Genomic DNA, 20577 nt, shown 5'->3' with positions numbered 1-20577 from the left:
TTATTATTATTATTATATTTATTACAGGCATTAAAGTACAACTCTTCGTTCCATACAGTCTCTGGCAGAAAGTAATTCGAATTATTCAAAAGTCTTGGAGAAAATTTATGGTACATTTCATCATAATTAGAATAAATTTGTTCAGTACAACCGAGCGAATCGATTTTCTTTCTATACTTTATAAATAATGCAACTTCATGGATTTCAATGGTAATGAATCAAAACCACTACAATTTTGTAAAGAGAATATACAGTATATTTTATTAAAATCGATTAGTTTTTTACGTAATGCATGCTAGAAAGTTATTTTTATGTATGTATAAATTTGCAGTGAGAAAAGTATTTTACCCCTAACTTTTAATGGATTGCAGTTTAAAACAACAGGGCTACATTTGCAACTTGAGGGAAAACGTATTTGAAAATTCATTAATTAATAAGTTTTTTAAAATTTATCGTGAAGCAAGGAATATGTACACAAAATGTTTGATCGAGTGACAGAGGTGTAGACGTGTATGGTTTAAATAAGTTTGATTCATATAGAACATAAATAGTAAGAAAATACAAATACATAAAAATATTTAAGATCTTCCCTCAGAAGTGGCAGCATCTTACAAAATAAATGTAAAGATATGTAGAACGTATTCTGAATCACTTTATGATAGAAAACATAATATGCAATGGGCATTAAAAAGCCATAACAATTTTGTGATCTAATGCACCAGGTGCAATTAAAACTTCTGATAAAAATAAATTTAAGAAAAATATAGTGCTTAGATTAGGATTATATATACATTACCATTTTGTTAAAATTAATTTTCGTGTTGCTCTGAATGAACTGTAAAAACTGAAAACGATGGTTTCTTTATATACCAATATCTACGGAAAGCGTAAAAGAAAGTTAATTAAAATAAGTAAACATATTGGTAGGGAAACGATTTCTCGTGCATCAACATTTTCTCTTATAATACAGCAGACACGATAATTATATTTGAATCTCATGGATACGATTTTTTTTTAAAAAAATGATTTTTTCATTTCATGCAATATCTTGTTACAAGGTTACAGTGTTATTATTGTTTGTAAATATTTCAAATATTAGAAATTGATAATAGATAAAATAATTCGGAAATCGATGAGCAATTTCCTTGGAGAAAAAAAATCTGGTTTCAACTTTCTTTCCGTTCATTACTGAATAAAACTGGCAAAATTTTCTCTTCCAGTACAGTACGAGGTAATTGCAGCTAAATAACAACAAATATGAACGCTTTTACTGTAAGTATCGTTATAGTTTCTAATATAACGTACATACATCCATCGTACACGCTAGATACTTATGTATTTATCAAATCATTCACGTAGTAAGTGAAGGTGTAACAAAATATGTTGTGTCACGATCAATCACAGATATAAATGACAATTATTGAATTATTTGAAATGTAATTCAGTATTATCACATGTTGTGAGCAATTAACTGCAACCATTATTCTCTTTTCCAAATTGTATCATGTTCATTCGTTAAATGTCAAAATGCAAATTATGTATAAATTACATTTTAATGTTAAAAATAATTTGACAGTTAATCATAAGTTGATGCTTTTACATAATTAAACACAATATAGAGCTCCCTTGTGATTTTGATAATAGTCTTCATATGCTAAACTCTGTAAAAGGTTGTTTCTGGTTTCCTGTTGCAGTAACAACTGGATAATGCTAGAGTTTACCAATTATATTCAAACTTCGTTAGTTTTCAACAATTGCAACCGCAATACGCAATATCTTTACTCTTGGGAGTTAATCCCTAACTATAATAAAAAGGAAACAAACAAACAAATAAAGGAAACAGGGGACCAACATGGAAACGTCATGCAGTATTATGGTTTCCTTAACAACAGAAATAAAACCCGGGTCCGATTCCCGGTGGGAGCTCATGTGGTATAGATTCCACGTCAATCAGTAGGTCCACGTCTCATATAGCCTCACTGTTCAATGGGACGTTAAACTCAATATCAATTCAACTCATTAATAACACAAATACAAATTTTAGAAAAAGATTTAAAGAGTTAACATGAGTTGAGATTTGCATACAATACTCGTATTTCATGAAAATAATTTTCGACTTCGTATGCTAAATCTTTAAACATACTGTAATTTGAACTTAATCTTTTTGATTTTCACCTTAAACTAGTTCTCTTGCTTCGAACACTTTAGCTTGTATACTGTTAGTTCCCTACACCATCCGTTACCGTCAGCCAGCGGAGGCACGTAGCGACACCTATTTAAGAATATAAATGAATAAGCTTCTCTTATGAAATAGGTTCTTATGAATAAGCCTAACATAGATACTGAGACATTCTGGTTTTTAATATGAACAGAATTGTCAAAGTCTGAAAGTTCCTTGTCCAGGCATTAGAAACGCTTATTGCCGACTCAGTAAATTTATCTCATGCCGACTCACGTCAACCATCGTATAAATGGAACATATCTAGCACTTTTTTCTTCGTCCAATATACACTTCGTTTTAACAAAATATGCAAGATCAGCTACACATTCAAATTATGATTGTAAATAATTGGGGAACAAATTGGCAAACAACACAATACACATTTTCAACACTTTTTCTAACCTGTCTCTAATACAAGTTAGAGTAGCTATTTGCTTATACATATTGCGCGCTTAAAAATGCCAATAAATTGTAAATAAACATAAATTTGAAAAACGAAGATACATTTCTGTACCAACTAAATACTTATTCTGTTAATATTTGATTAATTAGTAGAAAATTAACTTCAATTTGAATACTGTTTTTATATAATGATCTTTTGTTATTTTCTAGATTATCTTTGCTCTCGTTGCTCTTGTATCCTCTGCCTATGCAGTTGGTGTTCTTGGTGGAATTGGCGGAGGGCTTGATTACTATGTAAGTACAATGAAAAATCATATATAAGTATTTATTAACGTTTTAGTACATATATAACATTTAAAATTCAGGTACATCCATGATTTCTGATTTTTGGAGTTTGTACAGCAATTCGAAAATGATTTCTCACGGCAGAAAGTGAGGCACAGTAATTAAATGCGTGGTGTTCATTTGTTGCTCTTACACGATTAATTATTTGTAAAATATAACAAAACTGAATATGAGAATTATTATCAATACAATTTGGATTTAGGAAACTAAAATGAGTAAAACAGCTATTTCCTAGCTATGTAACAATACAATAAATTTAAAATATTATGCATTGATAATACAATGGTAAGAAGCATCACGAGAACATTATCTTTTATGCTAAACTGGTAGGAGGTAATGCAAGTAACTAAATTTTTTAGACTACTTATAATATTTTTCTTTTATTACCTAATAAAGTAATGCGAATCGTATTATATTCATGATTTATCTAAATATCAAGTAGTGAATATAAGAGATCTGACGTTTTGTGTACGGATGGCTGCTCTTCCTGAAGCAAAAGCACTGGTCGATAAGAATAGGTGTAAACTTGTCGCTTCAGTTCAGTTCCGCTCTGATTTAAGAGTATTAAAATCGGCAAGATACAATGGAGAATTGTACGTATTAAAATGATATTATAGATAGCAGTATTTAACAACAATAAAAGATTGTGCAATTGCCTGTTATCGACTTACACAATTTTATAAATATATTTTAGTTATAAAGTTGTATAATTTTTCATAGTCGAGAATGCAGATACATTATCCACATTTTGTAAATAATGTTCTATCTCAGATTTCAAAATCATTCTTCTGCGGACACGGTGGCTCATTGGTAATTTGCTCACTTCTTGGCTAGGGATCCCTGGTTCGATCTCACATCAAGAACTACGTGGTGGACTGCGGCATGTCCATAATTCTTCGGGACTCTCTGCTATATTTTCCTCATACATTCTCATTCCACCAGTCCTTTCATTATTCTCCACTTCTATTAATCAGCCAAAGGGCATACACATTTAGAGTAAGAGTTCAAAGTTTCATTTAACTTCAGGACAATCCTTCAGGAACTAGAATTACACTATGAACCCAACTTTGTGTTCAAACAATTATGTTTCGTTCCACAATAGAAGTCCGCCATTTTCATTCAAACTAAAGGAATCAAATATTGAACATTTTCGAGTAGTTAAATAGAGAGAATATAAAAACTGAGATTAATAATCTCTTATCTACTTTAAGCCACGTTAAAAAGTATTTCGCACTAATTCTTAATATTTTTTTAACGAAAATACAACATAAAATCGAGATTAAGCAAATATTAACATAATCCGTTTCTAATGCAATTCAAAAATCACTGAACCTTTTCCTGAGGAACTAAACGTCCTTCATAAAATAAGCATCGTTATCTACTACTATAAGATTTCCCATATTTTGTATAATTTAATTTTGAACACTAATCACAGTATAATAAGCTTTCTGATTCAATATATTTAAGTAGTATTTTGTATGAAATATACATAAATCAACTAATAATAAGCATAATGCCAATTTAGGTAATATTTTGAATAATATAATATAAATATTTTTATTTAAGGCTTACCCACGATACCAGTTTGGCTACGCAGTGAGTGACCATCTCACAGGAGACAACAAACAGCAGACTGAAGTGAGAGATGGCGATGTTGTCAAGGGACAATACAGCCTCGTTGAACCCGATGGCAGTGTAAGACAAGTTACTTATGGTGCTGATGGCATCAATGGATTTAATGCCATTGTGAGGAGAGTTGGTGGCAATCTTCACGCTGGAGTCGGAGGTTATGGATACCTCGGCTAATTCTTTTGAGCATAATGACATATTTATTCTAAGGAAATAAAAAAAATATGTTATTTTGAATTATAATGTTAATTATTGATTTATAGAATGCATTCGATTATCCAAATGCTTAATACAGACACATTAATGAATTTATTTTATTGGAGGTATATATTTAGTGCGATCTTCCAAGGTAGGAAGAAAGTTTCCATGTTTTAAGTGCAGAAATGTTTGTTATGTTTCCTGCGGAATTGTGTAATCCCATTAGTCTGCCGATTTCTCATAGGAAATATAGATATTCATTTGTCGCAATATCGGCATCTTAAACACGTTAGCATTGCTACAAAAGTATAATGAATTATTAAGGAAACGAATTGTAACCCATGATTAGGTATACTATTTCAATTAGTTGACAGATAAAATACATGTTACACAGAAGCAATGTGTAGCTGTGGAGCCATATTTCAAATAAACGATGAAGAAATATCAGACATCCCAACTCCAGAGGGAAGGCCGACATGCTGTTGGGGCAACATCGGTACCAACATAAAACCTTACGTACTATGATACTGTCACTAATAGTTCAACATCACACATTACTATTCGTAATATAGTTCATATCCTTTAAAATAACAAGGTAATCTATAAGTTTGGGAATGCCTTTATTTACAGCTACAGAAAATATTTTAAAATGTCACTGAGTTACGAATGAGGGAATGAATTGAGTTGAATTTCAGTTTTAGCGTCCCTTTCAGCAGCGAGGCTATGTGAGACGTGGACCTACTGATTAACGTGGAATCCGAACCACATGAGCTCCCGCCGGGACAAATGAGGGAATGAAAAATCACAAAAATGTGTATAGCTACAAGTAATATATGACACAAGAATTCCATTTAAAAAGTAATATGCTAAATGTGAATTATTCATAGAGCACAAAAAATCTGTACATAATAAAAAAGCATTTATTAACTTATGTTAACCGTAAGTTATCAAAAGTATAATAATAGATTAAAATATTAGCGTTAGCTCCATATACAGGATTTGTCCGGGATTTCACATTGTTGACACACAAAGAAAGGATCGTCGGATGAAGAACACAGTCTAAGTGAAACCACTGAAAATATTTTGTACATTGCACCCACCGCGCAGTTGCTTTTGCTATAATTCCAACCTCGAATTTTGAGTTTTCTCAGTTTTGTGACTGTTTTGCAACATCTCTATGTATCTGTACATTCTTCTGTGTGTCATTACTTTTCGACTATTCTATTTTACTATTTTTCTGTGCAGATGTTAAAGATTTGGCATTATTGTTCTTCGCTATACCTTAAGACATCTTATTTTCTTGGGTAAACCCGCACGTATCTAATATTATTAACTTTTCTTCTAGTGCGTGTACGTCTTCTTCAGAAATGTTGCGTGTACATCAAAACGTTTCTTGTAGTTGATTTTTAATAAGCTGTTACGTAATGTTTTCGAGGCACTTCGAAAGCTCTTTCAGCAGTAGAAAGTAGCTTTCATTCTTACGACCTGTATGGCTACTGATATTTTGTTCAAATTACTGGAGTATTTCGTGCTTTTCTGTGTGTAGTTTCGAACCGTGATAGAATGGGAAAAGAATGCATACATTTTCTTATCTGTATGTTAATACTAATGTAGTATTTTTGATATATACGTTATTAAAAATAAGAACGAAAGGAAAAAAAAGCATCTATCGAACGTGCTTCAAATGTGAGTGTCAAAAGTATCCCGGATGTGTTTGACTTATGCAATCGACTATATTTTATATGTTAGAAACACTCGACACTGATGAGTCAACTATCTGTGATTGCATAATTTTCATCTGTATGCTCTCCGTCATCAGTGCTTAACTTCTAAACAAAAACTTAACAAAATATGCTCAAATTTAACAATAATCTTTCACTTCTCACATATCTCTGACATCATATCTCATAAATTTAGACCTTTCTCGTCAACATTTTTAAATTTTCACAGATATTCATTCCATATACCCCACAGCTTCACTTAGTACTGATTTCACCACTTTCAGGTAGAATTGAGAGTGCTGTAAGCCTAGAAGTGTCGCTATTCCCCAACTGTCGGCTTTTCTCTGATGACCATATTATTTATTCCTTCAAGATTACAAAGCCCTAAAAATCCCAAGGAGAACGTTGCTCGAACTTACCAGGTAGTTTTCCTTTAAAAATGCCAAGAAAATGTTATTAGTCTAAAGTTGCTCTCAGTTATTTGTTAGTTAATTTGAAATTGGTATATAAATAATAGTTTATAAATTACTTATATGACTTGATTTTGACTTTAGCGTCCATTTCAACAACGAGGCTATATGAGGCGTGGACATATTGATTTAGGTGGAATTTGAACTAAATGAGCTCCGCCAAAAATCGAACCCATGTCTCCCACGCCAAAGATGCATACACTAACTTCTTAGCCAAGAAGGAGCTCATAAATTACTTAGTAAATAGTATAGTAGATCCCAGGAGACCCCTTGACACTACGTAGGAACATTTAATTTGGAAAACATAACATGTTTAATTTAACTACGGGAATATTATCTTCTGAGAATATGAAAAGTAATATTCTATCAATTTTCATGTCTCCGAATTAAATAAAGTCTATATCTGACAACACTACGCAAGTAGGCATCCGTTTTGTACTATTGGTGCTATATAGTATCTGGTATAGGTCATGATGGAAAGACTACAACGTGATTGCGTGCGCATGTCGCCTGGAGCTGGCTGTGACGTCATCTGGGTTGCAAGGGATAACGAGAAAAGATTTGGCTAGAAGTAACAAGTGGAAATTCTTTGTTACTTTGCTCTGTTAATTGATATTGAGAATGCCTAACTGTCTAGTGTACGATGTAGTAAGTATACAGAAAACCTAAAGAAACGAATACAAAATGCTTTAGATTTCCTCAAGAAAACGGGGAATGTCTCTAGAAATGGATTTTAACTTGCAGGCGACAGGACAAAATACACCTAAAATATTGTAAGTTTTACATTAAAAAAAATTAAATGCAAAGTTAAATGAAATTCTATAAACACAATTTAATTATGTAGCTTCTTTTTAGTATTAATAGTATGTAATAGTATTATATGCAGTGGCTTGTATTGATTCTGCAAACAAAAATCGAATAGTACGGTTTGAAAAGATGAACTTCGAGGTAAGACCCGGATTCGAAATCATGAGGGAAGGGGAGTGACAGAGGTGATCATTTGTAACATCATTTCCTTCTACATAAGATATTGAGACAAACTTTTCCCCACAGAGGCAGGCATGTAACTCGAGAAGGGAGACACGATGTTCTAGGGAGTATTACCTTTGTCGAGTTACGCATATGGAGAGCATTGAACGCGATAAAGCAGTTTAGATCCCATTTCATTCTGGAGATCTGCATTCCCTGTAGCCTCGGTGCTGAAACGGGACGTTACACTTCAAATTAAGTAGCGAATGGTAGGTTCGTAATAACGATTAACGGTTACAAAGATATATAACAATGTGTTAGATCAAGAGAATAAAGTATCCACCTACCATGTCAGGGCGACATTATCGGGACATTTTTACACTTAGATTTTGAAATTTTTGTTCATTTTAATCATAACTTTGTATAATTATGTATACATATTTAGGCGTTCCCTTCCCGAATTACAAAGTTAAGAATGGCTGCAGTAAATATATGTGGTAGATTCTCGAACAATCAAGGAAACACAGTGACTCAGTGACAGTGCGCTCACCTCTGGTGCAGGGGGTACTGGTTCACTTCCCAGTCAAGTGAGTTTGTTGTGGACAACGTCGTGTAGGTGAGTTTCTCAGGGTATTCCCGCATTCTCATTCCACCAAGTTCCACATAATAATTCACTTGCATTTATCGTTTGTGTTCTTTAGTCCACGTGACATAATCATGGGACATTAATAATTTAAGGTTTTTGTACAGTCAAAAGAAAGCTATTTGTTTTTCATATTGAACAATCAAACAAATTAAGGTGAAACAAGCAAAACAAGGAATTTCCTTTTATTCTATCTAAGGTATATCTATTATTACACACTAAACAGTTATTTTGCACAATAAAAAGCAAAAATCGATACGAGTATCTACTTTCCTAGTAATTCACTTATCACTGTTTCTCGAATTTATTGTAAATATTTTGTCCAGTAATGTGTAACCACTACGCCTACTCGCTATTAAGTTCTTTACCAGGTCCTACGAACATAAAATTAACTACAAAACGAGATAAGAAGCGCTGATACCAATAAATCAGTAGCACCGTATTAGAAGAGATTAACACAAGGTTTAGAAACATTACATTTTTAAGAGAAAAGTTTGTGTTTTTAGAATGAAATGTTAGAAAAATAACTATAATATACTGGTGGTGTTTCATAATCAGTATCACATATCAGCTTTGTCTAATGACAGTGTTGAAAGAAAGAGGGAATCTATTCCCATATTTTAAAATGCTGTACTGTGCCCTCCTCAACTTACTTAACAAACCTTCATAAGACGATATTATCTAACATGGCAATGTTTTCCCTAGGAAACAGGGGGTGTAACATTAACTTTCCCGTAGTTTTACTATTCCATTTCATGCATAGTTAATTTTTTCCCCTTAAGAAATACAAGGCTATATTAAGAAAGAAAAATGTAAGGAAAACGCTCCTCTAACACTAAGTCTTGCCAAGGGTCAATTCCTATTCTAAATAATACTGCTTCCAATACATCAAACAAATTAAATAAGGATAGCACCAATCGAATTTCCCGTATATTCTTCAAAACCCTTCCTTCCCAATACACATTCTGTGTGTGTATTTCCAATATACATTTTAATTTGTGCATAATTATCTACGTATTTTTTCTTCAATATTTATCATTGAAAATTAGTTACTGTGCTTACTTTGTAAGCAAAATGTAACTATTATGCTGTAATTTATTTTATTTATTTGCAGCTAGGATATGATCTGAGCATTTTGCTGTAGGAACATATGAGAAATCTCTTCAACAAACACTTTTGAATTACTCTCTTCTGGAATCTCGCAAATTGAAGGTGGATGCTATACCAACTGAAAAGTAGCTTTTGAAGAAGGCAGCCAATGTTCAAAGTAGGGAAGATAGAAGAGTTAAAAGAGAATGAAAATGCTTTGTGAACTTACTATTGAAAGAAACAACGTCTACCACAGAATCTGAAATTGTGAGTGCATCTATTGGAAACAACCAAGACTTAAACGAGTTAGAAGAAACTGAACAAATTCCGAGTAGTTCATTACAGCTGTTAGAACAAAGATTATGATAACTGGAAGAAAGCCACCAGGAAAAAAGGAGAAGAGTTGCAAGCTGGAAAAAAATAGAGGAAAATAAGATAACCCTGTTTAGTGAACTAAAGTGTTACAAACTGAAAAGTGGCAAAAGAGTCACTGTAATTTTGTCAAGATATTTTACTCCTGGACAAATTTTAGCAACATCATCACCGCGCAGTAAGAAAAATTGGTCTTAAGAATACTTTGCAGCTGCAATGTCTACGAAGTGTGAGCCCCAAAGCATACTGATATTTGAAAAATAAACTCAAGCATCCTTTACCACACATTAGCATATTAGTTCGATGGGCGAACAAAAAACATTGTGAACCCGGTCTTCTAAGTGACGTTCTTATATTAATGAAGAAAAAGACCGTTAGCATGTCACACCTTGAATGTATTACATGCTTCTCCTTCGATGAAATGAATATATCATATATAATTTGTTTCGATACTAAAACTGAAACAACCTACGGGCCACCTAAATCAGTGTAAGTTGTGATGGCTCGTGGCGTGGAAACAACCAGTTTTCTATACTTTTGATTGTCCCATGACCAAATGTGATCTGACGAATATTATTTCTGAATTAGAACTTGCAGGATACCCGGTTTATACAGTTACCTGTGACCATAGTCCAACTAACATGCGATTATTGAAAACTTACGGTGTTACCAGCGACAATAACGTTTTCAAAAATCCGTGTGATTCTATACCCTTTATTTCGAAAACATGTTCCCTAATGTTTCTTTTTTCAATTTATGAACGACGTAAATTAAATTATTGAATATGATTTCTTAGTAGGAACCATTACTTTAAAGTTTATATTTTAATTTTCCATAAGAGATAAAAGTAAAATAAAAATCAAACCTTTAAGAAGTGTCCACTTTTTTATTTTATTCAAAAAGCGAATAATGTTACATGTTTCTCAAACTTTTAACCAAGATAACCAATTCCGCAGAGACCTTTTGCGCTATATCCCCAGGATCCGTATACGCCATGTCCATAAGCTCCAAGACCGTGTCCTCCAAGACCATATCCGGCACCAAGTCCATAACCACTAAGCCCGTAGCCACCATAAGCACCGACTACGTAATTGTAGCGATCAATGAACTAAATCGTATATAAAATAAAGTATTTTAGTGTTAAATTTATTTAACACGATAGGTTAAAGTGAGCGAGTACTTACATCTTCAAAGTTTACTACTAAGTAAATTTATTTTTGATCTGTACGTAATATATAAATGTAGCGTACTTTGATCTTTATTCCTAGGTCCGCTTTGAGTGTGAATTCGACTCAATTTTGAAATAAAAAATTGATGTATCTTTGAAAAAGTATAGAAAATGTTCTGCTCCAATTTTCAGTATGTGGTATTTTAATTATTCCTTATTTCCCAGTGGTTAAGTTTAATAAAATTTCAGAATGAGAAAAATGAGAGGAAAATATTATTGCTATGTTATACTTTAAAATACACTTCCTTTTTCTTATTTCAATTTTTTGAATTGCCTTCCTTCATCTACCTATATTTGTCACTCTTTTCACACATGCGCTCGTGTCATTACCTAACTGTCGAGTGTAAAGCAAAATAAGTATTTGGATCCTTTTAAAAACCTTTTCAAATATTACCTTTTTCATTATTCACACTAAGATGGTAGAAGTAAATGAAACAGGAGACAAGAGCTTTAATAAATAATATACGTTTTGTTTATTATTATTTTTCGTCAACTGTAGTATTATTTTCTTGTTGCTCTTTAAGTCAATAAACTGTATAACTAATACATTATTAAATAATTAAAATACACACCATAAGAAGTTCCGAAGAACAAGGCAGGGCACAGAACGAGAGTAGAAGACATCTGTAAACGAGAGAATATATTTTTCTTTAAATCTACATTTATACTTGACCTTTTGTTATTAAAGCTAGACTAAAAAGGAAAGAAGTAATCATTTTTGTTCAGTAGTTCATCCGTAACTTTTTGTACTTTCTGATAACTTATAAGATTAATATCGAAATGGAATGTTCGAACTGCTAAGAACACTTTCGCAATATTTCAAGGTTGCTAAAAATGCCTCGTGCACGCCTGGTATAGATTAATACAGGTTCAATCATGAATAAACATAAGATACTAACAAGTTTTAAAAGTTTTCATACGAATTATGCTCTTAGCAATTATAAGTAATAAAACTACCTTATGTTGCTATTTAGGTTGAACTGCTGTAGCTAACATGTTTTAGTTGAAACTGAAAGTTTGCAGAGAAACGTTCACAAATATTATTGGTTATTAATTATAATTACTAGTAGATATATAGACTTTAGAATCGAAAAAATGTTTTATTATTATTATAATTTATAAAAAACGACAAGTAGGCCTATTTACTAAATTCCAAGGGAACACTTATTTTATACACGATAAGGTTTATTCATTTTCTTTTCACCAAAATGTAGGGGAAATCCTCAAGGAAGATGCAAACCATATTCTTTCAACGTCAAATATAATTTTCGGTTACTAAGGTTATTATGGCTGTTTGGTGATGTCGGCGGGATTAAATTCACTCCATCATTGGCGAGTGATTTTAAAGTCAAATAGTAAGGATAATCAAAAATCTCAGAAAAAAGTATACAAAGTACCTTTAAACAAGAAAAAAATCATCACATTAATGTAGACCATATGCATCAATTGACCAGATTATTCCATCCATATATTCTTCACACATTTATAATCCATACAACGAAGATCATTGAGGGTTATCAAAGGAAACATATACAATATTATTTAAAGACCAAACATAGGAAAATAGTCATCAAATACTTCTGTTGAGCATGGGATTGTATTCACCTTTTCATTTCTTACATGCTTTAACCGCAAATAGTGAACATAGTTGGAAAGCACCCAAAAGAATCTGAGTCGTGAAGTGAAATGAAATAGGTGCTAATCCTTTTCTTCCCTTGGAATGGAACAACTTTATCCAAACGGTACAATTTTTACATAGTATACATAGTAAAGAGTGCATTTTATTCCATTTGATTCCATTCATTGTTATTGATGGAGACTTCGAATAGCAAATTATTTTTACACCTTTAGAAAAGACGGATCTAAATTTTCACTAATTTCAGATGAATTTTTGAGAAATAATGCGTAACAGATAGACAGACACACAACTGTCAGTTAAGTCGAATGGTAAAAGTTTTTCTATACTCTGTTCAATTATGCTTTACCTAAATATGGATTCAAAAGCGTACAATATACGAAAGTAATATGTAATACAAATAAACATTACCATTTATGATCTAGGAAATAACAATTTAATAAAAGCTCACGATATATTTAATGTGAAAATAGTTACGGATACTCAAGGAAACACATTATATCCATTGAAAATATAAAAACAGCAAGCTTTGTTTATGTACAAAACAAATAATTAACTTAATCAATTAAGAAACTACATAAATAAAACTATTTTAACAATTAAGTGATTATAATATGACTACTAGTTAACAGAAGTTCACGACCCAAGAAATATAGATATATGACCTATAAAATAACCCCGAAACATGGGAAAGGGACCTAAACATTATGAAAAGTGATCTAAAATTTCAAATGAATAAATTTGTAACATAACTTTAAAATAATACAACATACATATCAAACTATGGGAATCGTGTCCGCGATACCGGAGAAAAAAACAAGGCGTCTTTAATAAAAATATTTAAGTTTCCTTTTAAATGGAAACCAAATAAAATAACATATATAAACAATTTAATATCTAAGACAAGAATAACAAATTATTCAGTGTATAATGTACTTATTTTGCGCATCTCAGCCAATACATGTATCACGATATGTTCTTTCGTCTTGTTGCAAAGATATAGAAATAATTTCTCAACGTAAATTGTAATTATATTTTGAGTTAACAATTTTTATATGAAGTAACGAAAAGTGAAAATGAGGAATACATTCGATGATAGGAAACTTTCTAGACACTATTTCTATTCCTCCAAAGTACAGAGCTTGAAAAAGTGACAAACTTAAATGTCAGTAGTTATTTATAACATATTACACAAATACATACAAATTAATTTGGAAATATTTTAGGAAAATAAAAAACCGAAATAATTACATTTGCTTTACTTTGTCTCGACAGCATAGAAACAATGTTTATATTCTAGATTCATCTTTGTTTTGCATTATATTGTCATCTTATGAAAGAATGTGTTTATCTCGGTGCAAAATCCTGAACATATTACCGATATCGGAAGAATGACAAACATTAATAAAAACAATACCGAAACATAAAAACAATAATAATTTGAATCACGAACACAAATGAAAAATGACAAAAAAGGACATACAATCGAAACAGATAAGTTAAATGCTGGAAATTGCCAAAATATGCCAAAAATGAACCTAATAATTACATTTTTTGTTTCAGAGTGAAAAATAATATTATGTGTATTTCTTGGGTATTGTGTCCGCGATACAAAACAAAGAGACAATTCATCAACTTCTATCCATGAATAATTACGTATACAGTATATGATCATTTACTCAGTGTTTAAATTTCTTTGAATATAACTTCTGTTGCTTTAACTGCAATGTAGAAGACAACTATGTTGATCTCTTTATATAACATAGTCTAAGGAAATTACAAAATATGTAGAAAATATTTTTTCTGCTGCAACATTATGTCGTACAGTGTAGCAAATAGGATTATGATATTTAGAAGTAATAGGTTTCCTTTAATTAATTATTTAAATTCTTTCTTCTACATAATTTTAATTGATATATGATCAGAAACCTTGCCTATAAGATTATAATTGCTTATTGTGGACTGAACATACTTTAAATATTTGAAAGGTTTGACATTAAATGAAATAAATCTGAAATTAGTTAGTAGCTTCCTTGTAAAATCACGCTTGTAAGAGCTTTCTATCCGTTCATTACTTAATAAAACTGCCAGAATTGTTATTATTCAGTACAGTTTGAGACAATCTCGCCTGAACAAAACAAAAATGAACGCATTTACCGTAAGTACCTTGAAATTGTTTAATGTTACAAATGTATAATATTGTTATTCGTAAATCATCAAATTTTGAAATGATGATCATAACTATACAAATATTTCTGAATTCATATATTAATAAACTAGTATTTTATAGTATAAAATATTTGTAATGGCTTGATCAGCCATTCGTTAATTGAAAACCTAAGAATATGTGAAGTAATTCAGCTTTCCCTGTTTTCGTGTGAAAATAATTAAAATTATTCCGTTCGTTCGAGATGTAACAACTTACGTCATTAAAGTCAAGATTTGCTTTTTGCATGATCCCATTTTAACTTTAAGCTTTTAACATACTTTTAACTTTAAAGTTAAATAACTAGTCTTTGAACGCTAAAATCTTGAGCCCCATTCCACGACTCAGGGTTTACTTAAAGTGAGTGACTGTAAATAATGTATAAAGTACTGTATTTAAGATAGAATTTGGACTCTCGGTTTTCCCTTAGGATTTCGTTTTCAAATCAAACTCTAATGACATAATCCCTACTTGAAAGAGACATTAACCATATTCCAAAGTTATTTCTAAAAGATCAACCGTTTTTCTGTTGTGCGACTCTAAACAACAGACAGCGTTGTATTATATGTGTTGAAATAAATATAGAAAACGCCCCTATCTCTTCATAACAGAAATTTTAGAAACTACCTGACCGTTTATTCATAATGAGATTATATACCGAATTTAATCTTTGTAATTTGAGTGGTTCTTACGAAACTTTTCTTTTCCTCCTACACATCAAATTCCTCCACTAACCTTCTTGGGACACCCTGCTTTAAAAAGCTAGGTAACATGACACCAATCTAGCTTCGTACTCCGAAAATATATTTTCAATGTTCATCAGTTCTCCGTGATGCGATCACAAATATCAGGCAACGTCGCAGTCAATGTACGAAGAAAAATTTTTAAATTACTCTTTCTCTCCTTATACAGTAAGTTTTGAAACACTGGTCGCGTAACCGCCTACTTCTAATAAGGAGAGATTCTTCCCAGCTAGACGACCCTGTGAGACAGTCAAGTTTTGTTTAATATATGAAAACGCCTACTGCACGTAGGATAAACCCACATTGAGGCAATTGATGATTATATTGCAAAAATAACTTCAAATTGTTAAGTCATATTCCAGTGATTCAGCAGCAAAAATGATCGTTCTTCTCGTAGGGAGAATTGATTTATGGAAAACATATGTGATTCCGTCCCCCTTCGGATCTCATTTCAACGCGAATGGAAGGATCAAAATGTAGAAAATTATGAACCCTCTAAAGATATGTCGAAGTGATATACATATTCCTAGCTTGAAGTAGGCACTATTCATCTGTCTTGATGTGATACATTAAGAAACAACACTCTACATCCATTATTGATCAATGAAATGTGTTGAAAAAAAATCATTGTAAAAAATGCCTCTCTCCGCTCCCGTAAAGTGGAAGTTTTCAAGAATGCTGGAGAAAGTTTCTGCTTATTTAAAATGAGTTATTTGTATACCAAATCGTATTTCGTCATGTTCATCGTCCGACCAAACTTAAAGGAGTAGCGAAATACTATATATATTGTGTAAGGAAAAAAAGCAACCTTCTCTTCCTAGAATATATAATCTAAACAATGATAAGTAAAACTAGTTCGCGTGATACTAACTCTGTTTAAAAATTCATATCGATTTCTTCATCCGTTTTTAAGTGATGCAATCAAAAACAATAAGCAATGCCAATTTCAATGTACAATAAGAGTTTCCAGCTTTTGGAAAGCAATGATGAACAGTTCGAAAGCTACAACAAGCCAAGAGGAAAGTTTCATAGTCTAATGAAATATTTAATGAGTTGATTTTGAGTTCAACATCCCATTCAGCAGAGAGGCTATATGAGATTTGAACCTACAGATTAACGTGGATTCCGAACCTTTGTGTCTCAGATGGGAACCGAATCCGCGTCTCCCTCAGCAAAGCATGTGGCAAAATGGTTCTTAAAATAAAATTGTTGTTTTCATCCGAGAGAACATATAGGGGTCGTTGTTTTCCACCATGGCTTAAAATTACTTGGAAACAATTTGAATAGTAGCTTAACACATTTCAATACTCTTCTTACAGTTTCTAATTCTAAATTATAACTTTATTTGTTAGAAAAACTGTTTAAAGGTACGCATAAACCATGAGCGTAATGTTAAGCAAGTATTCAATGTTCATACGTAGTGATAATTGTGAACAATATTACTTGTAAAACAAAACTAAATTCTGAAGTGATTAAATATTTTTTGCATATGTAATTTGAATATTTTGTCGAAATTTAATTTTCAATCAAAATATTATTTTTCTTCTTTTCAAGATTATCTTTGCTCTTATTGCTCTTGCATCTTCTGCTTATGCAGTTGGTGTCCTTGGCGGAATTGGTGGAGGACTTGATTATTACGTAAGTACAATGACAATTTACGTTATGAATATTTGCTGGAAGTTAAGTGGACTACTGACATTATAAATTGACGTGCATTCGTTACTTGTAACTTTTAACCTCGTTTACAACAAATTTATAGTCCAATTGAAGACAATTGTCGAGACAATTCGTTTGAAGTAACATTGCTTCTTTATGATGCATGTATGCATGTCGTTTATTTTCAAACATATTCCGATATTTGATTTTACATATTTTTCTGAATAGTAGTTATAAAGTTATATTTAGTTAATAAAGTAGTCAGTGCCTGCCTGTCTTCTCCGAACCTTCGTTACATTTTTTTTGGAATTGGGCGTACCATTCAGCACAAAATCTGTATACGATCTGAACCTACAACAGAACACTGGGATCCGAACCATATGAGCCCTTAATTATAATCGAATCTGGTCTTCCGTGGTAAATGCGCGTATGGTAATTGAGTTATTTTCTGGATAGTAATTGAGTCTAATTGAGCCGCAACTGAGTTATCTTCCCAATGCTGATTAACTTTTTGTTATATAATTTATTTAAAATTTCTTGATGAGTAATATCAACAACGGCGATATAATTTGCATTAAACTCATATCGTATTTGAAGATTGAGAAACAAGTAACGTAAAAGACATTTTTGAATTTACTGTCAAGCAAAATATTCGTATCTACGTAATTTGAGCTAAATAATATATAGGGATCCAACAAGGCGTGTCAGTCGTCTAAAATGTATTGAATCTTTGGCGTACGAGATGGCATTACGTGTCTCTAATCATAGAGTATATTAGGTGTAGCTGGACAAACCTAACGTATTTTGACATCTCAATGGTCAGAAAGGTTCGTACTCGAAGTCAGAAGAGTCTTCACAGTGTGCATCAATGCGTACACTGATGCGCAGGAAGATTATGCTTTGCGTGATCTGTGGGATCGGAAGGGAATCATGCATAACGTTTAGCACGGTCTGTACTTTGACAAATAGTATGTAACAATTAAAAGAAACGACCGGAACTGATCAATACAAAGGGTGGGGTCCAGGCCATTGACAACATCAGACCTCGGAATTTTTAACTACCTGTTAGAAATTGATGCATCGGAGGTTTAATGCATGTACACTACAGCCCTTGTCTAGAAATTTAGAATGCCATTTGCTGCTGTCTCAGCAAAATGATGACAAGTTAGATTCAAATGAAGTCTGTAAAACATGTCACTTTTATGATTACCAGAAACAACAAAAGTTCTATAGGAATGGAATGGTATTCTAATGTGCATAGTAATATTTTCATATTACAATACCTGCACAGGTTTAATAATTATTACATATCCTGGGTGTATGGAAGCGAGTATAATTGAATGTTTTCCCCGAATTTGGCAGCATTAGATCAGTACACAAAGTATATTGGAGCAATTTATATCAACCACTTCTTATTTGAAAGTATTGGTTATTTCAAGTGTTGAGGAACGTATTATGAGTTAACATTTTGGACGACTGCTTTCAAGAAATAACCATTCATTGTGTAGTTACTGAGATTAGTATTAATATCATTTCATTATTTTGGTAGCATGTGACAATGCATGATAGAAGCATAAAATACTCATAATGTAGATGACAAAATTATACAACATTTTAGACAAGAAATTAACTGTTTATTTTAAGGCTTACCCACGATACCAGTTTGGCTACGCTGTGAGTGACCATCTCACAGGAGACAACAAGCAACAAACAGAAGTTCGTGATGGTCCAGTTGTAAAAGGACAATACAGTCTTATTGAACCTGATGGCAGCCGAAGAATTGTTACATATGGAGCCGATGACATCAATGGTTTTAATGCCATTGTGAGAAGAGTTGGTGGTAATCTGCACGCTGGAGTTGGAGGTTATGGATACCTGGGTTAATTTTGTTAAATATTACCACAAATGTATTCTTCGGAAATAAAATGACAATAATATTTTAGATTACATCTATTATTGTTGATTTCTAAGGTATAATAATAATAATAATAATAATAATAATAATAATAATAATAATAATAATAATAATAATAATACATTTAATAAAATTAAAACAGTTACCTTCCGCGACTAATGAGCAACGTAATAGTAATGTGCAATATAGAAGACATAATTCATATCGAGGTATGAGAAATGTTTCCTATAGATCTGTCTTGTTATATTACTATAAATATTTATTGGCCGATTTCCCACTGTTACTGAATAATACAAATTGAAGAGCTCAATTCCAAAAGAGCCTAAGTAAATAAAGTCAGTTTTTCAGGAGACTTTTTTGTGTGTGTTTCCATCATTCTATTTCTGTGAAAGAAAAGTAATTCACATAAACGAAAATTGTAATTGCCTACTTTCGTAAAATAACGGTGAAATTATCATCTGTAACAAGAGTTATTTAAGCGTTTTTAGGCATAAGTCAGAAAATAACTTCAGAGAATACTGTTGACTAAGGACATTTTGGAAAACAACACTGTTTTCTTTTGCCTACATTTAATTTGATTTGTGGAGTTTTGGCATAGTTGGCATTTAGTATACGCACATACTGAAATGGAACTTAATAGAACCAGTATCTTAAAATTGACAAAAATTGGCTTAGGCTATTTTGGAATCCACCCATTCAATTATTTTCTGCATAAAAACTAAATGCAGAAATGTGTAATATTGTGATTCTAACTCTATAATTGGTAACAGTTTCTTGCAAGGTGATATTTATCCCTATCTAGCAACACCTGAATAATACTTTATCTTGTACTATACCGTTTCAAATCATATTCTTCGTGATCGATATAAACAGTTTTCCCGTTAATAGTTTTCAACACTGTAATGTCTATTATGTTCACTAATACTACTAATTAATAACAATATTGAGTGTATATATTATTTCCAACTTCTAAGTTACAGAAATAATTAAACTCAAAACTTACAACGTTATCAGAAACAAAACAAAACTAGATTGCAGAGAATATTTGTATCGTCTCTACTTAACGAAGCAGTGTCGGGTTCGTCTCATTTCGATTGAAGATTGTCATTCAGGTCTCTCTTTCTCGTCTAGATT

At 31.9% G+C, this 20577-nt stretch overlaps 1 protein-coding gene across 1 annotated transcript in view; it reads left to right on the top strand.

Moving 5' to 3' along the window:
• The window catches only part of LOC145685543 (uncharacterized), a 67966-nt gene that overhangs the window by 33338 nt on the left and 14051 nt on the right, over positions 1-20577 (top strand). The window contains exons 4-7 of the mRNA XM_081757942.1: positions 2834-2917; positions 4535-4714; positions 17427-17510; positions 19173-19352. Coding sequence (XP_081614068.1) covers positions 2834-2917; positions 4535-4714; positions 17427-17510; positions 19173-19352 — 528 coding nt within the window. The remainder of the gene's footprint in view (positions 1-2833; positions 2918-4534; positions 4715-17426; positions 17511-19172; positions 19353-20577) is intronic.

The sequence above is a fragment of the Thermobia domestica genome, chromosome 5 (assembly GCF_964235325.1).
Source record: "Thermobia domestica chromosome 5, izTheDome1.hap1.1, whole genome shotgun sequence".
In the NCBI taxonomy this organism is placed as follows: Eukaryota; Metazoa; Arthropoda; class Insecta; order Zygentoma; family Lepismatidae; genus Thermobia; species Thermobia domestica.
This window is presented reverse-complemented; position numbering and strand designations above follow the sequence as displayed.